Source organism: Strigops habroptila, chromosome 4 (genome assembly GCF_004027225.2).
Source record: "Strigops habroptila isolate Jane chromosome 4, bStrHab1.2.pri, whole genome shotgun sequence".
NCBI classification, from domain to species: domain Eukaryota; kingdom Metazoa; phylum Chordata; class Aves; order Psittaciformes; family Psittacidae; genus Strigops; species Strigops habroptila.
In genome coordinates, this window is record NC_046358.1 from 68,009,658 (window position 1) to 68,030,373 (window position 20,716).

Below are 20,716 nucleotides of genomic sequence, written 5' to 3' on the forward strand. Positions count from 1 at the left end.
CAATGATCTGGTCCAAAATTGGAGTAGTTCTTGTATCTTCTATCTCAACACCTTGGTTGTCACCCTGTTTAGACCATCAGGCTATATGTGTGCCCCGTATGTGAACCTCACAACGATTAGAGCAAATGCCCATGTTGCCTAGGATAGAAGTGAAACTTGGCAGCAATTTTCAGAGCTAATACTGATAATAGCTTGTGAGTCTGCCCAGGGCCAGCATCCGCAGAGCTCTCAGGTGTCCATGGGTACCACTGCAAGAATCTTCAGCAGTCCAGGACCATGTGATGAGATGTACTAACAGGTCCTATAACATAGCCCCTGTATCTTTAGCTAGTAAAACGTGTCTCTGCCCATGATAGGCGGGTGGAACTAGATGATCTTTAAGGTCCCTTCCAACTCAAACCATTCTATGATTCTATGATTTTTTGATAAAATACCTCATTTGAGCTGATTTCTTTAGGCATTGCTGCTTTCAGTGTTTAACAATTAAAGTATGCTCTTGACTTAGCTTATTACCAACTTGATTTCTTCCCTGTATCACCAATCTGATTAGGTGGGAAAATTTTGCAAGTAAACATTTTTTAATTGGGATCAGACTAACAAACAGCAGTACCCCAGTGATATTTAATTGCCAGAAGCTTAGGTCCTGAGATTAAAGATGAAACAGATGTTTAAGCAGGGTTTGTTCCTTTAGGAGATTCCTTTGCTCTTGAGAGATAGATCGGAAAAATTTTTTGTCCGTGCACTGATAGAAGATTGGAATAACTTCTCTCATGTTTATTTTATGCATCAATAATGGCTGATCAGGCCCTCACTGAAAATAGGGAAGTATTCAGAAACAGAACTGAGTCTTTCAATGATAGCTTGTGACATCTTTCAGGCCTTTAACAACTCCTTGGATAGCAAGAGCAAAGTTCTGACAACTATTACTGCTTCTGACTGTCCTACCAGCCAGGTCCATGGGGCATGGAGCAGCCAGCAGAATTAGGATACAGCTAGATGATCATCAAATGAAACCTCAAAATGACAGACTGGATCTAGGAGCTGATTACAGATCAGGACAAGTATGTGCATGGAAGTATGGATTTCCAAACCTATGCTGAATATTATTAGGGTTTTATTTTCCCACAACAGGCCAAAAAATATACTATGACCAAAATAAATCACATTATCATAGAATCACAGAATCACAGACTGGTTTGGGTTGGAAGGGACCTTAAAGCTCATCCAGTTCCAACCCCCTGCCACAGGCAGGAACACTATCCACTAGACCAGCTTGTTCCAAGCCCTGTCCAACCTGGCCTTGAACACTGCCAGGGATGGGGCAGCTACAGCTTCTCTGGGCAACCTGTGCCAGCACCTTACCACCCTCAGAGAGAAGAGCTTTTGCCTAAGATCTCATCTCAGTCTCCTCTCTGTCAGTTTAAAGCCATTCCCCTTGTCCTGTCCCTACAGGCCCTTGTCCAAATCCCCTCTCCAGCTTTCTTGTTGACCCCTTTAGGCACTGGAAGCTGCTTCTCCAGGCTGAACAAGAGAAGACTCCAGGGAGACCTTATAGCAGACCTTCTAGTACCTAAAGGGGACCTATAAGAATTATGCACCATAATTATGAAAAATAAAAATACAGAAATTTTCATTTCAAAAAATCCCATTATCAAATATGAAGCAGCTATAGGACAATTCATTCAAATGAACTTCACACCACATGTTGTTAATGAAAAATAAATGCTCATTTAACAGAGTTTCTTTGGCTTAGTTTCAAAAATCTACTTTGTAGCAGTAAGAAACACTGCAGTGTATTTCTAAAGCGTAACTATATGTAACAGGCATTGAAGTGATTCATGTGGAGAGTTTTAATGATGTCCTTGGTGTTACTACATTGAGCTATCCTCTAAGAAGTCATTAATCCCCAGAGACAGCTCTGTGCTGCAGTCACCATGACACCCAGAAAGGGCTGGCAGTATGGGCGTAATGTCAAGTCCTCACTCTTAAGAGTCAAGATTCATAGAAAGTAAATTGCACCAGAACAGAGCAAAAAGATTTTAATGCTCAGACCACAGATGGATCCTCTGAATAATTCCTAAATTCCAGGTCTCTTGCTACAACATCTGAGTTCCCCCTTCCTTTTTAGTAAGTACTTTCCTACAACAGCATTTGGAAGCAGCAGTACATATGGGCAAGCTCTTCCTCCCACACACTCTTCTTCAAACCATGGAAATGAAGCAGTATTACACAAGAAATCCTCTTTTAAATTCTTGACAGGTAAAATGGTCACCCGTTATTTGACAATATTTTTACTGCCAGCCTTCTTTATAGGAAGAACTAGATTACTAACCAAAAAAGCTTCAATCTGTTGTTATTTAGTGTTATTGGAACAGGATGGGCTTCCTGTTTTATACAAAGAACTTACAAGTATTTTATACTTAAGAATGACAAGACACAAAAGGATATTTACTGTATTTTAGGGCATGTATTAGCAAATTATGCAAACATGTGCAGACTTACAGAGTAACAACAGGGCCTGAGGACCCAGCAACCTCCCTGTGCACATCAGAACCCTTTGAGCATGAGAAGTAAGGAAAGGTTTCTGGAAGCCATACACTTTCCTCGGTCAGGTCAACAGAGAGACAAAAGGCATCATCAGCTGGAACAATCAGCAACATAATTCATACAGCCAAAACACGATACTCCTGCCCAACCTGTAGCTGTGCCCAGGATTGCCCTGACCCTGGTGTAGGACCTTGCACTGGGCTTGGTTGAACTTCATGAGGTTGGCACTGGCCCCTTGCTGAGGGCGCCTCAATCCCACTGTCCATGTCACCAACAAAGATGTTGAACAAGATCGGTCCCAACACTAACCCCTGAGGGACGCCACTTGTTGCCCATCTCCAGTTGGACATTGAGCCATTGACTGCAACTGTCTGCGTGAGGCCATCCAACCTTTGCATGATTTCCAGGAGAATCTCCTCCATGATTCTGCTAGGTACAGAGGTGAGACTGACTGGTCTGTAGTTCCCTGGGTCTTACATTTTCCTGTTCTTGAATATGGCAGTTATATCTCCCTTTTTCCAGCCGTTGGGAACTTCACCTGACTGCTGTGATTTTTCAAATATGATGGACAGTGGCTTAGCAACTTGATCCACCAGTTCCTTCACTTGCCAGTGAAGACTGAGGCAAAGAAATCATTGAGAACCTCAGCCTTCTCCAAAGCCAGGGTAGCTAGTTCTCCCATTTCCTTCCGGAGAGGGCCCACATTATCCCTAGTCTGTCTTTTGGTTGCGATATACCTATAAAAGCCCTTCCTGTTACCCTTGACACCCCTGGCCAGACTCAATTCTATCTGGGCCTTAGCTTTCCTGACCTGGTCCCTAGCTTCCCGGACAATGTCCCTGTATTCTTCCCAGGCCACCTGCCCTTGCTTCCACCTTTTATAAGCTTCTTTTTTACCTCTTAAGTTTTCTCAGCAAGTGCATTTGCATATTTATGTCCCATTTAACAACCCCAGACTACAGCCAGAAGCACTATCCCTTTTCCTAAGAGATCAGTCTTAAACTGCTGCCAGAAACTTTTCTCTGCTTAAGACCATTGCAGAGTTACTGGATTATAGAATAATAACCATTATATTTGATGATGAAACATTTGCAACTGCAATGTGATACTAGATTCATGACTGCAAGTGAAGAAAAATTCAGAAGGAAAAAAGTCTAAACCCAAAGCAGTTTTGAAATGGATGCTGCAGACAGATTATCAGGTATGCAACCATGTGCATAATGAGGCTACGCCGCATAAAATGGAGGGGGAAGGAGAATCAAATACTACGCCCCTCAGGGCCAGTAGGATCCACCTTCAGATGTCCAAAGTAACTACTGATACCTATAGTTTCTCAATGCACATGCCACATAACTGGCTCTTTTGAAGCAGTAAGAGTCATGACCATAAAAAATACTATCAAAAATAACACACATAAATTGTTCTAAATTTAAAGAAACTACAATGTGCGGAGAAATATCGCAGTTGTATTCCTTTGACAGAGTCCTGAAGTTCAACCATTTCTGTCCTTACTTTTGAAAGAGAAAGAAAAGGAGGGAGGATCACATTCAAGCCAGAAAGAGGATCACTCTGCCTTCCCCTGCCTAACTGTTAATTGACTTACTAGTCACAGTTCTCAACCTGCCAGGACCCAGATGTACAACACTGGTCTTTACAACATGTGACAAATGTCCAAAATAAGGGATACGAACACAACAAAAAGTAGCAGAAGAAGAAGGTTGAACTGATGGAGGGAAAGATTCACATATTCAGGCTGCATAGAGTTTTTCAATCTTACTTTTTAGAAATTCCACTGTCAGTACCTTTACAATCAAATAACAAGCTGGTTTACGTCTCTAGAAAAGTATACCTGAGTTTCTCAAGAGTAGTATCTATCATAATTACATGTCACTGAAAAGTATGTTGTAAACTCCAGAAACATATTTCTACCAGAAAACATATCCAGCTGGATAAATCTTTTTCTATCCTGATATGTATGCTGTATATTGATTAAAATTCCCTTTGTCTTCCAATTTGGAAGGGAATCTTTTGAAAATGTCCACTGATCACCCACATATTTCAAAGAATAATGGACTCATTTATCACAAAGCCAGAGAAAATTTCTACCAGGATTAGCAGCAAAAAAATCCCATTAGTGAAATCTGTTACGTGAAATAGTAGCCTAGAAGAATGATAAAAAGTCTCATGGTCTGAAACATTTCAAATCCAGACCACACACAGCAATCAATAACAAAACCTATAGAAAACACTGGGCAAAACAATAGAAATTACCAGGTATTTCCTGTCTTTTTTTAATTGAATGAATACGTTCCCCACCAAAAAACAAATCATGTGAGAATAAGCAACAGGCCCATTTAACTACATACTAGAAAAGTAATACGGCAAAGCTCCTATTGTAAGTTCCAATTTACTCCTTTGTCCTCAAAATGCTGGACTAGGCAAGGGCCAGCAGAAGGCCTGTGAATCTCTTAAATCTCTTCCAGATTATGCTTTGATGGAAAACCTGGGATTCAAATAATCACAGAATCATAGACTAGTTTGGGTTGGAAGAGACCTTAAAGCTCATCCAGTTCCAACCCCCTGCCACAGGCAGGGACACCTTCCACTACACCAGGCTGCTCCAAGCCCCATCCAACCTGGCCTTGAACACTGCCAGGGATGGGGCAGCCACAGCTTCTCGGGGAAGCCTGTGCCAGCACCTCAGCACCCTCACAGGGAAGAACTTCTAATATCTAATCTAAATCTCCCCTCTGTCGGGTTAAAGCCATTCCCACTTGGCCTGTCCCTACAGACCTTTGTCCAAAGCCCCTCTTGTTGACCCCTTTAAGCACTGGGAGCTGCTCTATGGTCTCCCCTTCAGAAGCCTTCTCTTCTCCAGGAAGAACAAGCCCAGCTCTCTCAGCCTGGCTCCAGAGCAGAGCTGCTCCAGCCCTTGCAGCATCTCTGTGGTGTCCTCTGGACTCACTGCAATAGCTCCACGTCCCTCTTGTGGTGTTGTCCCCAGAGCTGGACAACAGATTGCAGTGAGGGTTTCACCAGAGCCGTGCAGAGGGGAAGAATAATACAGTGACTTAGTGCAGGACTCCCAAACAAAAAATCATTCTACTTAAAACAGCATGATAACTGTCTTGCACAAAGGTCATGAGTACAGATCTCATGCTTATTCACTATCTCCATTCTTCAATCAAATCATCAGCAAACAGACACATTTTAAAATCAGAACAAACCCCATTACTGACATGTATCACTGTGCCATATTCACAACATGAAAACATACTGTAGAAGTACCTATATTTACCTATTTACAACTATGTACACTCTTGTATGCTGAGTTCATGTACCCTAAATGCCAAGCTGTAAGAGGAAAAAACAGATTTGAAGGCTGAAAATACAATTTGTTTGGGAAGATAATTTTTAAAGCCTTCTCCTTCTTTTTCATAATTCGATCAAACCAACTCCCAGATTTTCTGCAGTAACCTAATCAAAACTTGCAGCCTCCTTCTGCTTGTATATTGCCCAGCTGAGAATAGTAGTTAGTGTTTTAAAGTTACTTAGTCCAGAAAACCTGCTCTGATTTAAATTCTCAAGTTATCTTCCTTTTTCCATGTATTAAAAAGCCATGAATCTCTGTAAATGAATGCCATTTGACAACTTTTCATGACAAAAAGCCCAAGTATTCCACACAGTATCTGAACGATTTCAGTATTAGACTCCTACATGCCAGTCCATAAGTAAGAGCAATCCAGATGCAACTCAGGCACCTAAATTTTGTTATATAGTCCTGCTTTAAGAGTCTTAGGGCATCCTACATAGCCTCCTGCAGCCACCCACAAAGGCAGTGGATGCTCCATAGATACTATATCCTATCTGCCAACTCAGCACCTGAATTGTCTAACCCCTAGCTATCTGAATTCCTGAAGTCCTATTCCAATCGTACTCAACCAAAACCCTCACTACTTTCGATGACAGTAATCTTGCAGTAGCACTGAACAAGCAGAACTCTTCTGCCAAAGTAACTTGATCTATACAGCAGAGAAAAGAAGAACTTACTTGCCAAAGTGTGCAAGTTTATCTTTGTAACACATCTTGAAAGTCCAACATGTCAAACATTGTGGCCTTCCCTTTCTACACTTCACCTCCACTTAATAAGAGTATTTTTGCTGCTGAATACCAATTCCTTCACTGCAGAGTTTCCCCAGTGTTACTCACTCCTGCCTCAGGAATTCTTTGCTCTTTACACCAAAACAGAGATTCTGCTGGAGCAGCTCTGGTCTGGAGCCAGGCTGAGAGAACTGGGCTTGTTCAGCCTGGAGAAGAGAAGGCTCCTTAAGGGGAGACCTCAGAACAGTTTCCAGTGCCTGAAGGGGTTACAAGACAGCTGGAGAGGAGCTTTTGACAAGGGTCTGTAGAGACAGGACAAGGGGAAATGGCTTTACCCTGCCAGAGGTAAGATCTTAGGAAGCAGCTCTTCCCTGTGAGAGTGGTGAGACACCGGCACAGGTTGCCCAGAGCAACCACAGCTTATGTCTTAGGCCTTATGTCTAACTATATCTACCCTCTTTCAGCTTAAAGCCATTTCCCCTCATGCTGCTTTGTGTCATTTCCACCACTGGAAAAGAGGGCTACCTCATCTCAGTGCAACAACATGAAATGTAGCCAACAGCTGCATTTAGCACACTTGGATGCTTTTCAAGGCAAAGTGACAAGCTAGAGCAAGAGTTCATTCTGTGTTACTGCTTTGTGTAGTACTACACAATTCAACCATAGCCATTATGTGTCTAGGACCACTTCACCCAATAGGATGAAATCTGTACCAAAGCACGAGGGGCAAAATTAGTAAATATTTCTCTTTTTTTACATTCTAGAAAATCTTACATTATGCAACAGAATAAAAATATGGTTTTTTCCACCTGAAACAATCTTTAGAAATGGTTTTGCAATAAAGGCATCACAGAAAAGAATGTGGCTCAGGGCAGCACTGCTGTTCAAGTGCTGTCAGTTTCCAGGAGTCCAAGTGACTGTCGTTCTCTGCTGCTGCCAGTGAGCTGCTGTGCACACAAACACGAATTATTTCCCTTCTTTACACTTCTTTTTTTCTGTCTATACAATGGAGATGAAGGACTTTGCATAGCAAATACAACTGAGATCTAAGGACAACAAATAGCCATAAAGAAGATCAGCTCTTATTATTTCAAAAATAATCTATTATGTTTGCATTCCTATGTCTGTTTGGTTTTCTACATTTAGGGGCTCTGTATGATATTTGATTTTATACTACAGTAACTGAAGGCTACATAGAGATAACTACCAAATTTATGATCAATAGAAAATTGCCAATATTTTCTCCCAATCAATTCTTTCCAATGATCCAGCATAATACATCAATAAAAAGCTCTGAATTGACGCTGTTTCCCTATTTCATGCCCTGTTCAAATTCCCAGGGGATGATTCACTTAATTATTTATATTGAACTACCTAGTTGCTTTTATTGACAAATACATTCATACGAAGAAGGCTGCAAATTCCTCTTCAGGTTAGCATTGTCCTACTGGTCCATTTTTAAAATTAAAGCAAATTTACTGTCATTTCTTATATAGTTTTCTGCAATGCTTTTGCTGTTAAGACTCACATTTGTAAAGTGCCCCTACCGACACATATATAGGAAGTTGAAAGTTGTTGTTTTTCCTAAATGTGGTTAATTGAAAAAAAGGAGATAGCTACTGTCAAACGGACTGTGAACTTGTAAATATATTGCTCAGCCTTCACTGGGGAATTCAATTAACCTAATCACAACCCAGAACACAGCTCTTGTGTGCCACTTGGAAGCAGAGACATGGTCGGCCACTTTCCCACTTCCTCTGCTTGACAGCTTGCTCAGCACAGAGGCATCAAAACAACTGCACTGAGGCTATGGAGTATACATCTAAGGTTCAGTTTGCTAAGGGATGGGGCTGAGCAGCGTGAGGTATATGAGATCAAACACAATTAACAGCAGGAATGGACTGAATTTAATCCCAGTGGTCAAATGTCCCAGACCATGGGAAAAAATATGAATCTAAACTTGGGTTTGGATAAGAATTTTATTCATGGCAGCATTTTTCTATGCAGCTGATTAACCCAGGATCCCATATTTTTAGAAGTGGGAGAGGAGTAATTTAAAATCTAGATGAAAAATTTGAAGCTTGGACAATTCTTTTTTCCTTTTTTGTAGAAGGTCAAATAAGGTCATATTTTATGCTCCAGGGAATTTCCCAATCTTCCTCTGAGTTTAGAAAAACGAGCAGATGCTGCTTTCTGATTTTGGAAATCATAGTTCTCTCCACCAGGTTGCCAACACTCTTCCTAAGATTTAAAAGAGTCTCTTGCCCTGCGTGGCAAGTGGGGATTTGGTTTATTTCCATGAGATTTTCGTCCAAAGTTGTTCTAGAAAGTGTTTAGTTCTATAGAAGACCACACATATACCACATCTACAGTAATCTGTGTCATTAATTCCTTGGTAAATCAAACTCTTTTAAGGCTTCTTCCCTGTGAGGGTGGTGAGGCACTGGCACAGGTTGCCCAGAGAAGCTGTGGCTGCCTCATTCCTGGCAGTGCTCAAGGCCACATTGAACGGGGCTTGGAGCAACCTGATCTAGTGGAAGGTGTCCCTGCCCGTGGCAGGGGGTTGGAACTGGATGAGCTTTAAGGTCCCTTCCAAACCAAGCCAGTTGGGGATTCTATGATTCTATGATTCTTCAACTGCATAGTCAAGAAATCTTTGACTCTTAAGATTTTCCTCTGGACTTAACGAAACATAGCAGAGTTGTACCTCAAAGCAACTGCCAGTTACCTGTTCTATTATCACCTTATACTCAAAGCTAACAGAACAAACTAACAAAACTAAATATGTAACTGGGCATAAGCAAAAGGGGGTTCAGTGATTCTAAAAGCAGCACATATGAATGTATTAAAATAAATTACTAATAAAATGATTCCTCTGACCAACATCTTTGTTTTGGATTTGCACAAGAGGTGGGGGGTTTTTTTTCCAAATGCTGAAAACTTCTGCAAAACTTTACAGTGAGCATGAAAAATTTCATCTTTCTGGACCTGGGCTCTAATCACTAAATTACATTCCAATGAGTTCACCAGCCCTTTCACCTTTCTATTAATTTTGTTAATATTACCCTTTTGACAAAAAAAAAACCAACCCACAACCAAAAAACACAAACAAAAAAAACAAACCTACTTTGGATGCTCTAAGTAGGAAAACTAAGAGACTTACAGAATCTTAAACTAGCCTCCAAGTGTCCATCCATTACAGAATCAATAAAAATGGTTTAAAAATTTCCATTTCCATTAAAAATGGTATGGAGTGAGTGCTCACATACTTTTTAAATATTATACATTTAAGATGTGTAGGCCCTGTTTGTTAGAGTATATATAAGTTTTAAAAGTTAGCTCAGAGTTTTAAAATTACACTGACGTATGTTTATCTATGGCCCATCAGATATGACAGAGGTAAAAGCCCTACTCTGGGATTTACTTGTCAATTAGTCTATGAATTCTCATTCTGTCATAGCACCCAGCACAGTTTAAAAAAGAGAATCATTGGGGGGTTTTAGGAATACTAAAATTAGGAAGATTAAATTCCTATATCAAAGATATAATTTTATGATTTAACTGAGTTATAAGGTATCTGTGTGCTACTTAAGCCATACACATATCACTAAATCAACTACACAGAATTTAGAAAGACCTTATTTTGACTGCAAATCTTGTTCTACTTGAGCTAAGACAGCATCTTTTCAAATAGCACAAGGAAGAATAGAAGTTAGCCAAAGATAATATCACGCATTCAGACATAGAAAGACAACATTCAAAAAATGCAATTTTCTTGATTAGGATATTAGAAATCCTTAAAAAGCCAATGGAAGTCAGGAATGCAAAAATTCAGTAATACTGTTTCCCTTATTTACAACAATGGAACTATTTTGTCAGCAGAAGACCCTAAGGTGCTCATTGGGGTTACTCCAGGCTGACATTTATAGCCTCAAAAGGTTCTTTTTAGCTAGGCCAGTACAGTCAAGGACACTTCGGTCTTTGCACTCAAGGTATATTCTTTCCAGTTTCACCATATGTAAATTTAACTAATGAAGAAAAATTAAACATTAGTTAGGAAATCAGATTCTTATGCAGTGCTTTCAAGAATAATGTAGAAACTCCTGGTGACAACACCCTTGCAATCCCAACTAGAGAGCTAGTAGAAGTTCATGCACAAGTGAAAATCACATTAGATAAATGTGGTACCCTGTGAAATCAGTGTGATCCAATTAGTTAGTTATACGTGTCTTCTATTTCCAGTGTTCTGACAGTCAAGAATCTATCAGATGGTGATGTTTTTTAACGAATTTTTTTTAAAGAGCTCCTGTATATTTACACACACAACTGAATGGGCTTGGTTATTCATGTATGCAAATAGTTATCTCTATATCAAATTAAGCAGGACTGCAAATATGGACATTAACAGTTATTGTACAAAGATTTAGTGTGTGGACTAACACATTATGAGGCCAAATTCAGAAAGGTAATCTGAAAATGATCAGATTTTGCTTGACACCAACCACAAATATATCCCTGCACTAAATAGCTGAACTCATACATAAAAGTGAAACATTTTGGATCCTATCAGCAGATAGTCTTATTAAGCTATCATAGTTGCTTTAAAAAACAGTAATTAAAAAAAAAACAAAACTCAAATGACTATTTTTCAAATGCACAACTAAGAAACTGAGAATGTGATGTTGTATAAAGTATTTTGCACTGTTCTGATGCTAAAATGCCTCATGCTTTAAGTGGCATTTTTGCAGGTCATTAGTTCATAATGCAAACCAGCACCTTGGGGTATTTTTAAAGGAAAATGAAGGTGGGAGGAAAACAAGCTGAGCTATTTTGTTTATGCCAGCATAGGCAAGTGCATTTCTAAGTATTTGATTCAGCTGAAGCTCTAGCTTTTACGCAGTTTCAGTGGCAGATGCTATAGTGACAATGAAAGTGACTGAAATACACGCTGAGGCTTTTTGCAAGTAGCATCATGACATGCAGCATGCGTCTAAGATAGGAGCTATCCCCAGTATATCCATCATACATAAAGAAGACCAGAACCTAATTTTCGGTCCTCTTATCTCATCCCCCAGTGTCTCCTTTCTCTTCTATTTTTTAGTGGGAGGAGAGACAGAAGGTTGCCACAAGATTTCAATGGCAGCTTCGACTCCCCCAACCGGTTTTCTGCTCAACGCCTGTGACTGACACTTAGTTCTGCCTGAAGGACAAGGACAGGACAGATTTCTGAGTGCCAATCACTGGAGCATGCCACATGCTGTGAGTGAAAAATACAGTGCTACTGTAATAACATAAGGACATCACTTTTAATGCAAAACTGTGGTAAAGAGAATTGTGAGTTATATGTAGCTAGCATTTATTTTTATGGCACCTGACTTAACATGAACAAAAGAAATGAACCTGAGCTACAGAGTTTGTACCCAGATCTAAACTGCCTGTAATTCAGCAATGCTCAGATCAATGTTAAGCCCCACCCTTTATTTCATCTGCAGAACATGAGATCTTTTCAGACTAATCATCCTAATCTGATATCCTGATGTGCCTTCATCCAAGTTATCTGCTAGCTTGCCACACACAACAGCACCGCGCAGCAAGCTAGTGCCAGTAAACCTGTGAAAGTATCCAAATTGCACAGCCCTTATCTTAGGCCATCTGATACTATTAAGGACTTGCCCTAGGCTCTTCTTCTTTTATGGAAACTTCTCTAGCAAACCAATGCAGAACATACTTAGAAAAAGCCTATGCTTCCAAATAGTGCAAGAAATCCATGGTTCATCACCTGTAGAGACCTACTTTAGCAGTTTGCGAACCAACCTAAGAAAAGTTATCCTTAGGGATCCCACTGCTGATAGGCGAAACAAAAGCATCACAAGAATTAGCCTAAGGTCACAAAACAAGTGGGTAGCAGAATGACACTAAATACTACTGCTTCTTTTCTTGCCTTCCTTTCTGGCTGTGATTTCTAATGGGACATTTGGGAAGTTACATACCCTTCAAAAGATGAGTGAATGTGTTTAGAAATTCTTCATATGACTGTTCATGGCTATTAATAAATTGATCAAGGATGCTGCTGTTCAACAGTTGTTCTCCCATCATCCACACCTTGACAGTCATACAGGTATATCTGCTTTAGTAGGCTGCTTCTGCCACAGAAAAAAAAGAGCCGCATGTATCTGCAGGCAGAAAGCAACTTAAAGAGTACCTAATTCAAATAGATGAGCACCAGAATGTCCACTTTTTATTCTCTCCTTTGAAGTTCTGACCTTGCAAACATTCCTCCCCAAAATTCAAGTGGACATAGTAATTTTAAGCAGAAAGGGAGAGACTGATGCCTGAAATTTCTGTCCTTGGGTAGTATGAGCCGCAGAAGTGCCAAACTCTCGTGGTGGTGCTCATTCCCCCTCATTTTCATAGAATCACAGAATCACAGAATAGTTTGGGTTGGAAGGGACCTTTTAGCTCATCTAGTTCCAATGACCTGCTGCAGGCAGGGACACTGTCCACTAGACCAGATTGCTCAAGGCCTCATCCAGCCTGGCTTTGTTCAGTCTTACAACACCTGCTTTCTTTGCAGGAGCAGAGCCAACACTCACTAGCATGATGGATTTAACAACAGTGACACCTGTACATTCAAAACTTGGACTGGATCCACCACTCTGCAGGTGCACTTGTCACTGTATCATCAAAGTCATTAAACACAGATTTTGGAGGGCATGTTAAATTATGATGACACGTGTGTATGCTGAAACAGTACACAGGACAGGAAGGGGAAGATGGGACTGGGCAGCCATATAGGAAGGCGAGGGCCACTCTCAAGAAGAGAAAAAATGCTGAGAGCTGAAGGAATCCCATAGAAGCTTCTCTGGACTTGAAAGCTCCACTGACCACATCACATAGCAACAGTTTTCTAGCCTAACTCCATCACTTTATAAGACTCTAAAAGAAGCAATTAACGATCCTGAAATGGCTCTCAGCAAAATATGCTAAAATTAACCTGCCCCTCATTTATAAAAGCTGTGTAAATAATAGAATCACAGAATGGTTTGAGTTGGAAGGGACCTTAAAAGCTCATCCAGTTCCAACCCCTACCATGGGCAGGGACACCTCCTGCTAGACCAGCTTGCTCCAAGCTCCATCCAACCTGGCCTTGAACACTGCCAGGGATGGGGCAGCCACAGCTTCTCTGGGCAACCTGTGCCAGCGCCTCAGCACCCTCACAGGGAAGAACTTCTGCCTAAGAGCTCATCTCAATCTCCCCTCTGGCAGGTTAAAGCCATTCCCCCTTGTCCTGTCCCTACAGGCCCTTGTCCAAAGCCCCTCTCCAGCTTTCCTGTAGCCCCTTTAGGCACTGGGAGCTGCTCTAAGGTCTCCCCTTAAGGAACCTTCTCTTCTCCAGGCTGAACCAGCCCAGCTCTCTCAGCCTGGCTCCAGAGCAGAGCTGCTCCAGCCCTCGAAGCATCTCCGTGGCCCTCTCTGGACTTGCTCTAACAGCTCCACGTCCTTCTTGTGTTGTTGCCCCAGAGCTGGTGGCAGGACTGCAGGGGGAGTCTCCCCAGAGTGCATCAGAGGAGGAGAATCCCCTCCCTCGAGCTGCTGCTCACTCTCTGCGGATGCAGCCCAGCACACGGTGGGGTTCGGGGCTCAAGCACACACTGAAGCCGGGCCATGGGGAGTTCCTCATCACCCAACACCTCTAAGTCCTTCTCAGCAGGCCTGCTCTTAATTCAGTCTCTACCCAACCTGTATTTGTGCTTTGGATTGCTCCAAATAGTTAATAATATTACTAAGTTTTTATACACATTAGACCAGACTACTAGAAGCAGAAAAACATAGGTGAGAGACACATACAGCAGCCCTGAGTAAAGGACTTAGGGGTGTTGGGTGATGAGAAGCTCCCCATGACCCAGCAATGTGCACTTGAGCCTGGAAACCCCCCCGATGTGCTGGGCTGCATCCCCAGAGCATGAGCAGCAGCTCAAGGGCAGGGATTCTCTAGTTCCTGAAGCACCTCTCCTCTGGAGCCAGGCTGAGAGAACTGGGCTTGTTCAGCCTGGAGAAGAGAAGGCTCCTTAAGGGGAGACCTTAGAGCAGCTTCCAGTGCCTAAAGGGGCTACAAGAAAGCTGGAGAGGGACTTTGGATGAGGGCCTGTAGGGACAGGACAAGGGGGAATGGCTTTAACCTGACAGAGGGGAGATCTAGAAGTTCTTCCCTGTGAGGGTGCTGAGGTGCTGGCACAGGTTGCCCAGAGAAGCTGTGGCTGCCCCATCCCTGGCAGCATTCAAGGCCAGGTTGGACAGGGGTTGGAGCAAGCCGGTCTAGTGGAAGACGTCCCTGCCCATGACAAAGGGTTGGAGCTACATGAGCTTTAACATCACTTCCAACCCAAACCATTCTATGGTTCTATGACTCAGTGATTCATGGTACAACAGAGGTGTTCAGAAACTTATCTCAACCTATCAAGGTTTTTGAATTTTTCCTTTTCACTCCACTTTGGTTTTCTGCTGCTTCCCACCTATTAAGAGAGTATCTCTTAAATGAACACCATACTAGGTAAGCTTCAGAGAAGTCTGGTGATGTGAACAGCTGAAGCCAGGCTGACCAGAAGACTCTCATGTTTGCTAAAGATCTAACTGGTAGATTCTACATTAAGTAAAAGGCTTCATCAACCATCCAATTCCCAGCCTCAAGGCAATGACTTCCTTGAACTGTCATGAAAAAAAAAAAAAAGAAAATGTGCAATAATTGATTGGAATAACTCACAGTTTATGAACTGGATACCATCACATCTCTATGAATGCAATGACTGCACTGCTCTGCTAGAGAGTAACTAATCCTGACATCAAAACTCACCCTCTTTTTCCCAAAAGGCATCAAACTAACTTGGAGGTTTCAAGGCAAGCAAGGCAAGGATATCTGATCCTTTTCCCATGCTGACGTCTGGATGGTTTCAGAGTCAAATATCAATAAGTGATGCATTCAAGCAACAACTGCACTTTCTTCTTGCATCTCTTGCTTATCCATCCAAATTACCATAATGAGGTTTCTTGAGGCAATCATTCACTAAGCCTTGCTGATCATGAGCAGATTGTGAAAAATCAGTTTTATTTCTCCAAATACAGTCTTCTTCCCAGCAGTTTAAGCCAAACCAGAAATCTCCGCCTTGAATCACAGATGCAGGTCAAGTGACTATCAGCATGATTTCAATTATACAGTTATTAGCTCTATTAAACAACAAAAAATGTGGTGGAATATGGGCTTCCTGGTTTATGCTGCATTTTTGAGTGCTTTATTATATTTACTTTAAACATAATATAGGCAATGAAAGAAAAATCAAGATTCTGAATTTTTAAATGGAAAGAGCAATAAATTAATCCTCTCTACAAACTCACTAAAACCTGGCATAATTTTATTTTTCAGGGGGAAAAAAACAACTTCACTAGTATTTCTGGCATATATTCAAGTCAGGTTTCCACACTGAATTTGCTCTCCCGAAAGTCATTCCCAATTATAAAAGAGAGATTCAGAAATGTTTATTTATAGATCACTCATAGGTTCATGGAAAACATCACCAGATACACCTGTTCTCAAGATTTTAGAACCTATGTCTGCAAAAATAAGATTGAACATAAATACATTATTTTTACATCTTATACTCTGTTATCACCAGACGTCTGATCTTTTTTCCTTATGGAGCTAGCACAGGAACTACACCAGTCACAACTTTTTTTTCAAAAGTATTCTGTAGAATCATGGAATGGTTTGGGTTGGAAGGGACCTTAAAGCTCATCCAGTTCCAACTCCCTGCCACGGGCAGAGACACCTTCCACTAGATCAGGTTGCTCCAAGCCCCATCCAACCTGGCCTTGAACACTGCCAGGGATGGGGCAGCCACAGCTTCTCTGGACAACCTGTGCCAGCGCCTCAGCACCCCCACACAGTGCTGAGTTCATTGAGTTCATTGGCTGTTTTCCCCCAAAATCAAATCCCCTTGAGGTACACATTGGACTTCCCCATCTTCCCGCATTAGCCACCAAGTATATCCAGGTCCCTGAGCAAAAGCAACCCCACGAGTGGGTTTGCCTTTACCTGAAGCAGGAATAACCCAGACTGTCTTCCCCAACAAATTCTTTCTGTGCACCGCAGGAACTTTATCCCCCTCTACAGTACATAAAAGTTCTGATTGGGCTGGGCCAGCCCTGTTGGCAGATCCCCTACTGTTGACCAACCGGGTGGCTTTTGGTAAATGTGTATCCCAGTGTTTGAAAGTCCCACCACCCATTGCTCTCAGTGTAGTTGTTAATAGCCCATCGTACCGCTCGATTTTCCGGTGCATGGTAGGGGATGTGATATACCCACTCAATGCCATGCTCTTTGGCCCAAGTGCCTATAAGGTTGTTCTGGAAATGAGTCCCATTGTCTGACTCAGTTCTCTCTGGGGTGCCGTGTCGCCACAAAACTTGTTTCTCAAGGCCCAGTACAGTGTTCCGGGCAGTGGCATGGGGCACAGCATATGTTTCCAGCCATCCAGTGGTTGCTTCCACCATGGTAAGCACATAGCGCTTGCCTTGGCGGGTCGGTGGGAGTGTAATATAGTGTGCCTAAGATCTCATCTTCTGCCTAAAATCTCATCTCAATCTCCCCTCTGTTTGTGGTTAGCTATGGACTGTGGTCACTACCTTAACAAACATCCCAGGATGGCACTGTGAAAGTGGGCCTAGTGACCAGAGTGATTCTGGGAATTCCTGCTCCGAAAAAGACACACTTTTGCAGTGGGACAGCACAGGAAGATCACCCACTTTCCAGAAAGCAGTGAACTGTTTCCTTCTTGTTTACACATCTGCAAATCTACGGTTACAAAAGAAAGCCCTCCCTGCTCTACTGCCCTGCCCTACTTTTCTCTCTCCTCCTCCACCCTCCTCTCCACCTGCAGGGAGGCAGAGCTCCTGGAGCAAACTCAACAGCAGCAAGCTCTGGCCACAAGCAGGTGTGGATTAACTGAACTAGGGAAACAAACTGAAAGACAAAAATTTCAACTACAAAGTAACTAACTAATACTTTCAGATGAGGTTTCTTGCAGAATTTCTCAATTCAATGTGATCTGTAACAGCTAATCCTGTCTGCATCAACTGGATGTCTACCACTGCCTTCAGCAGGATGCTTTCAGAGCACACACTTAATGCATCAGCAATTTGCATGGATGGAAGCTGCAGCTGCTGGCATGAGTGCATTACTGAGCCTCAGAGCCAACCCTGGCAATGGTCAAAAACATGTGCCTCTAGTGCCCAGCTTGTAAGAGCTTTTAAGGCGTATATCACAGAATCACAGACTGGTTTGGGTTCGAAGGGACCTTAAAACTCAACCAGTTCCAACCCCCTGCCACGGGCAGGGACACCTTGTCCTGTCCCTACAGGCCTTTGTCCAAAGCCCCTCTCCATCTTTCTTGTTGACCCCTTTAGGCACTGGAAGCTGCTCTAAGGTCTCCCCTTAAGGAGCCTTCTCTTCTCCAGGCTGAACCAGCCCAGCTCTCTCAGCCTGGCTCCAGAGCAGAGCTGCTCCAGCCCTCGCAGCATCTCCATGGCCTCCTCTGGACTCGCTCCAACAGCTCCACGTCCCTTTTGTGTTGTTACCCCAGAGCTGGACGCAGGACTGCAGGTGGGGTCTCCCCAGAGCACAGTAGAGGAGGAGAATCCCCTTCCTTGACCTGCTGCTCACGCTCTGGGGATGCAGCCCAGTACACGGAAGGGTTCTGGACTCAAGTGCCCACTGAAGCTGGGCCATGGGGAGTTTCTCATCACCCAACAGCCCCAAGTCCTCCTCCTCAGGGGAGCTCCATCCAGTCTCTGCCCAGCCTGTATTTGTGCTTGGGATTGCCCTGACCCAGGGGCAGGACCTTGCACTTGGCTTTGCTGAACTCCATGAGGTTTCATCATATATGTCTAAGGGCTTTAACTGCAAGCAAGAACATTGATTCTGCTTGATTTCAGTGTTATTATATCAGCCCCATAGATGATCACAAGTATTTTTTAATGCACTTCTAATGGCTTGTCCCTTTAAAGACCACCTGGAGGCCTCTGACAAGGGTAATGCTTTCTGTGCACCAAACACTCCTCTCAAACATGGTAGCCTGCAATGCAGTTGTCCTGCATTTGCCAGTCAAAGCACGGCTGGATTCAATCCACTATTTTAGATGAGGCCTGCCCCTCACATGGTAAGTACTGGTTTAGATGAGACATAAAAATGCAGACTGGGATGCTGGACTCCCCATTTTTCCATAGGTTTCAGCCTGTGCATCCTGGCTAAATATCCAGCATAGTCTGCATTCTGGCTGGCTAACCCTGCACGAATGAGTAAGGCAGCCTTACCTTTCCCCGCTGCACTGGAGTGCATTACTGCAGCCCACAGAGAGTCAGCTACATTCCAGCTCAGAGATGACTGTGCTTTTTCTGGCAGAAAGTAAGCTGAAAAGCCTGACTGAAAATCTCAATGCAATTTTGAATTATATGAAGAAGATGTAAACCACATACTATTTTAAGTAATTGATTGTGGAAGAAGAAAATCAAGTGAAACAAAGCATTTCCACAGCAGTGAGCAATCTTCTGAAAGCATACTACCTATGTCAGTGCTATTAAAAAAACTTATGAAGGAAAAGTCTATTCGTGTTCACATGAGTTCTCTTCCAAATAAATTTAGAATGCAAATCCTAGATGTTCTTGCTATGACCTGGACAGTTCCAAACATGATTTTCCTGCCTTGTAGATAGATTATCCTGAAGCTACTTGCTGCAGCTCCTCCAAAGCAGTTTGTCACCGACAGTTACAAAAGACCAGCTTGGACAGACCATGTCCTCCTCCAAAATCAACATGTTGTTGCCAACAAACTTAATTTCTCCATCTTCTCAACCACCGTAATTGCAAAAAGAATTCCTAAAGATAAGGCATGTCAACAGGCAAAATGAGAATAAAATTAATGTGAAATATTAAATGAGATGCAACTGGGCAGTTGGATTTTTTGCATAAACATTTGTACCTCTTTTGCCAGTAGATCTTTGATCACAGACCCAAACATCGGCCAGACTATGTCAAGCACTTGAATAAGAAGCTGTCAAATATCATCTAGGTGCTACTGAAGATAGAAATAAGTGTAATCCAAATGCTTTTAAATTTGGGGCAAATTCAGTTCTTCAGCATTCAACTCTGCAGGGTAGTCTTTCATCCTTGTTTCACTAGAGAAGTAATAGGCCCATATGAATGCTACAGGGCACAGTGCCTTAGAGCTGCTGTATCTCAGATGAGAAACATCCTCTCTGCACTGCAGTTATTCAACATCTCAAGGCAATTTTCGCAAACGTTCTGTACGTTTGCTTTGCTGTACTAATCAAATTCCATTTCAAGCTCTTTCTGTTTCTATTTCATAGCAGTTTCAAACAGAAGATGAGATATTTCTAAAACACTGTGCAGCAGATGTTGTAACTTGGGAGTGGGTGAAGCAAGGCCAGGAAACAAAAGCAGGGAGCTATGAAGAGTGAACTGTTTTCCCGGTTTCTCTGTTTACTTGCTGTGCTACGTTATGCAAATGGCACGTTTACCCTCTGTGCCTCAGCACTGCTAGCTGCTAAAAGGATATGTTCCCAGAGGGCTGCCAAGGAGTCTAAGAATTTTTTGCTGGAGAAAAGCACTGGGAAACTGATAAAAAATACCACAGAATTTTGCAAAGTTCTAAGGGGCTTTCAAGGTCTGATCAGAAGGCCACTGAAGGAGAAAAAAGACATTTCTAATGACCTCAGTGGACTTTGAATCGGACTTCCAGTCAGTCCTCACTCAACAAGTTGCATATATTTGTTACTTCCTTTGCTCTGTTTCAATGTCACTACCCACCTTCAGTGGAGCATTCCTGGGGAAAGCAGCAGTATGCCCATCAGCAGGAGTTGTTTTATTTTACTAGTTATTGAAATTATTTTATCTTTTAACCTAAAGATTACATTTTTATATTACAATAGCACTGAAAAATCCCAAAAAGATCATGAGGTTGACAGGTCTAGCAGTGTAAAAAATTAAACTATAATGCAGC

At 42.3% G+C, this 20,716-nt stretch overlaps 1 protein-coding gene across 3 annotated transcripts in view; it reads right to left on the minus strand.

Annotated features, from left to right (window-relative positions):
* IFTAP (intraflagellar transport associated protein) overlaps positions 1-20,716 on the minus strand; it is a 41,077-nt gene that overhangs the window by 15,767 nt on the left and 4,594 nt on the right. Inside the window, exon 1 of one of the 3 annotated variants that reach the window (XM_030484788.1) lies at positions 12,639-12,806. The exons of the other annotated variants lie outside the window; for them this stretch is intronic. Coding sequence (XP_030340648.1) covers positions 12,639-12,762 — 124 coding nt within the window. The 5' untranslated portion in view covers positions 12,763-12,806. Of the gene's footprint in view, positions 1-12,638; positions 12,807-20,716 lie in introns of those variants that run through there. 3 annotated transcript variants of the gene reach the window in all.